Genomic DNA, 1804 nt, shown 5'->3' with positions numbered 1-1804 from the left:
TGTATGTATGTGTGTGTGTGTGTGTTTGTGTGTTTGTGTGGGGGCCCTCTCAAATACAGTTACATGCACACCGCACACGCCCGATGGTGTTCTCTCCTCGCCCGCCTTCCTCCAGCCAGCCCGCCTCGTCGCTCCCCGCCCCGCAGCAGGGCGGGAGCCAAACGCGATGACCTACACCCGATCGGCAATATCACATGACCATCCTGTCTTGGGTCCCCATGCATGGCCTTTTCGCCGAGGGCTCACCGGTTTTCCGGGCGGCGTGAACAGGCTGGATGGGTGGGGCGGCCAGAGAAGAGCAGGTTCTCCAGGGTGCGGGGGGGGGGGGGGAGAATGGGAAGAAGATCCGGCCGCGGGTGCTTGTGCCCCCTCATGACCCTCAAGAGAATGGCGAGTGCGCGAATGTCTCTCGGGCCGGGGTAGTGAACTCCCCTTTCCCCCCGGACCCCGGCATTTTGCTCCCTTCTTTCGCGCGCTTCGCCCTTCTGCTGCAGCTGGGTCATCGGGTTTCGGCTGCCTGTCTCCCGCCCCCCTCTTCCCTGCCTCCCTCCCCCCCCCCCTCCGCCGTTACCACCCTCCCCCCTCCCCCACTTCCGATCCACGCCACCTGCTCTGCCATGGGCGTCCCGGCCTACGAGGAGGGGACAACTGAATCCGCCGCCGCCGCCGCCGCCGGCTCCACCCGTGTCCGCATCGCGCCCCAAGTCCTCGAGCAGCAGGACCTGATGCCATCCGGGGAAGCTGGCTCTGCATCTGCCAGACCCACCACTTCCTCCTCGCGTCCGCGCATCCGTGCGCAGATTCTCAGCACAAGTGACCCGACGACCGATGAGCACACCGCCTCCCCGAGCGGCAAGTCTGCCGGGTCATCCGCCCTCCCCGCCGACCGGGCCCCCAGCCGGGACCTTCGGGACCGTGAGTCCAGTCGAGGCCGTGAGTCCAGTCGAGACCGTGAGCCCAGCCGAGGTCGGAGCCGGAGCCGGAGCCGGAGCCGGAGCCGGAGCCGGAGCCGCGGCCACCGCAACTATGAGTCCCGGCCCCGAGAGGATGATCGCTACCGGCGACACGGACGAAGCCGGAGCCGGAGCCGGAGCCGGAGCCGGAGCCGGGACCGTCACTCAAGCCGGACCGCGCACTGGGATCGCGATCGGCGGCCGGAATATGGCCGGCGATCGGACCGCGGCCACTACGACGACACCCGCGACCGCCACGGCCCTCGTGATGGCCACCACCCCGCGGCGGCTGGCGATCCTCGCGCGGAACGTGGCCACCGGAGCCGCAGTCGTAGCATCAGCCCCGCTGATGACCGGGCTATGCGCGACGATCACCGTCGCCGCCATGGCGGCTACCAGTCTGGTGGTTTTGGCCGTGGGGAGCGTGGCCCTGGCCTCGATGATGGTCGCCGCGGCGGTCCTGCCGGTGGTCTTGCTTCTGATCGTGGTCCTGGGGATTCCCCTGGCCGCGGCGGTCGGCATGTGGCTGGCCCTCGTCGGACGTCGCCGGGACCCGGCCGCCGCCGTGGTGCCCGGTCCCGGTCCCGGAGTCCGGGGGCCGTCCGGCAACGCCGAGCCGACCGCGGAGCCGTCGACCTTTCTCAGTACACCTAGTGCGTCGGCTTGTTTGTTGGATCTCCCTCCGCCCCTTTTCCATCGTCAGTTCTTTTGCTCCCCTTTTCCTGGGCCCGCATGCGTCTGTGTGTTCATGCCACACGCACGAGCGCATGAGCACACGCATTCGTCCCCCCCCCCCCCCCCCCCCCCCCCCCCCCCCGCCTCTCCACGCACACACCCACACACACTCGCCA

At 69.0% G+C, this 1804-nt stretch overlaps 1 protein-coding gene across 1 annotated transcript in view; it reads left to right on the top strand.

The window, feature by feature from the left end:
* Window positions 1-617: 617 nt before the first annotated feature.
* Window positions 618-1804, top strand: part of H696_04044 (hypothetical protein) — a gene marked incomplete at both ends in the record, with an annotated part of 8733 nt that continues 7546 nt past the window's right edge. Inside the window, 2 exons of the mRNA XM_009497915.1 lie at window positions 618-915; window positions 944-1542. Of these exons, the coding sequence (XP_009496190.1) occupies window positions 618-915; window positions 944-1542 (897 nt within the window). The remainder of the gene's footprint in view (window positions 916-943; window positions 1543-1804) is intronic.

This window comes from Fonticula alba (genome assembly GCF_000388065.1).
Source record: "Fonticula alba strain ATCC 38817 unplaced genomic scaffold supercont2.6, whole genome shotgun sequence".
In the NCBI taxonomy this organism is placed as follows: Eukaryota; order Rotosphaerida; family Fonticulaceae; genus Fonticula; species Fonticula alba.
This window is presented reverse-complemented; position numbering and strand designations above follow the sequence as displayed.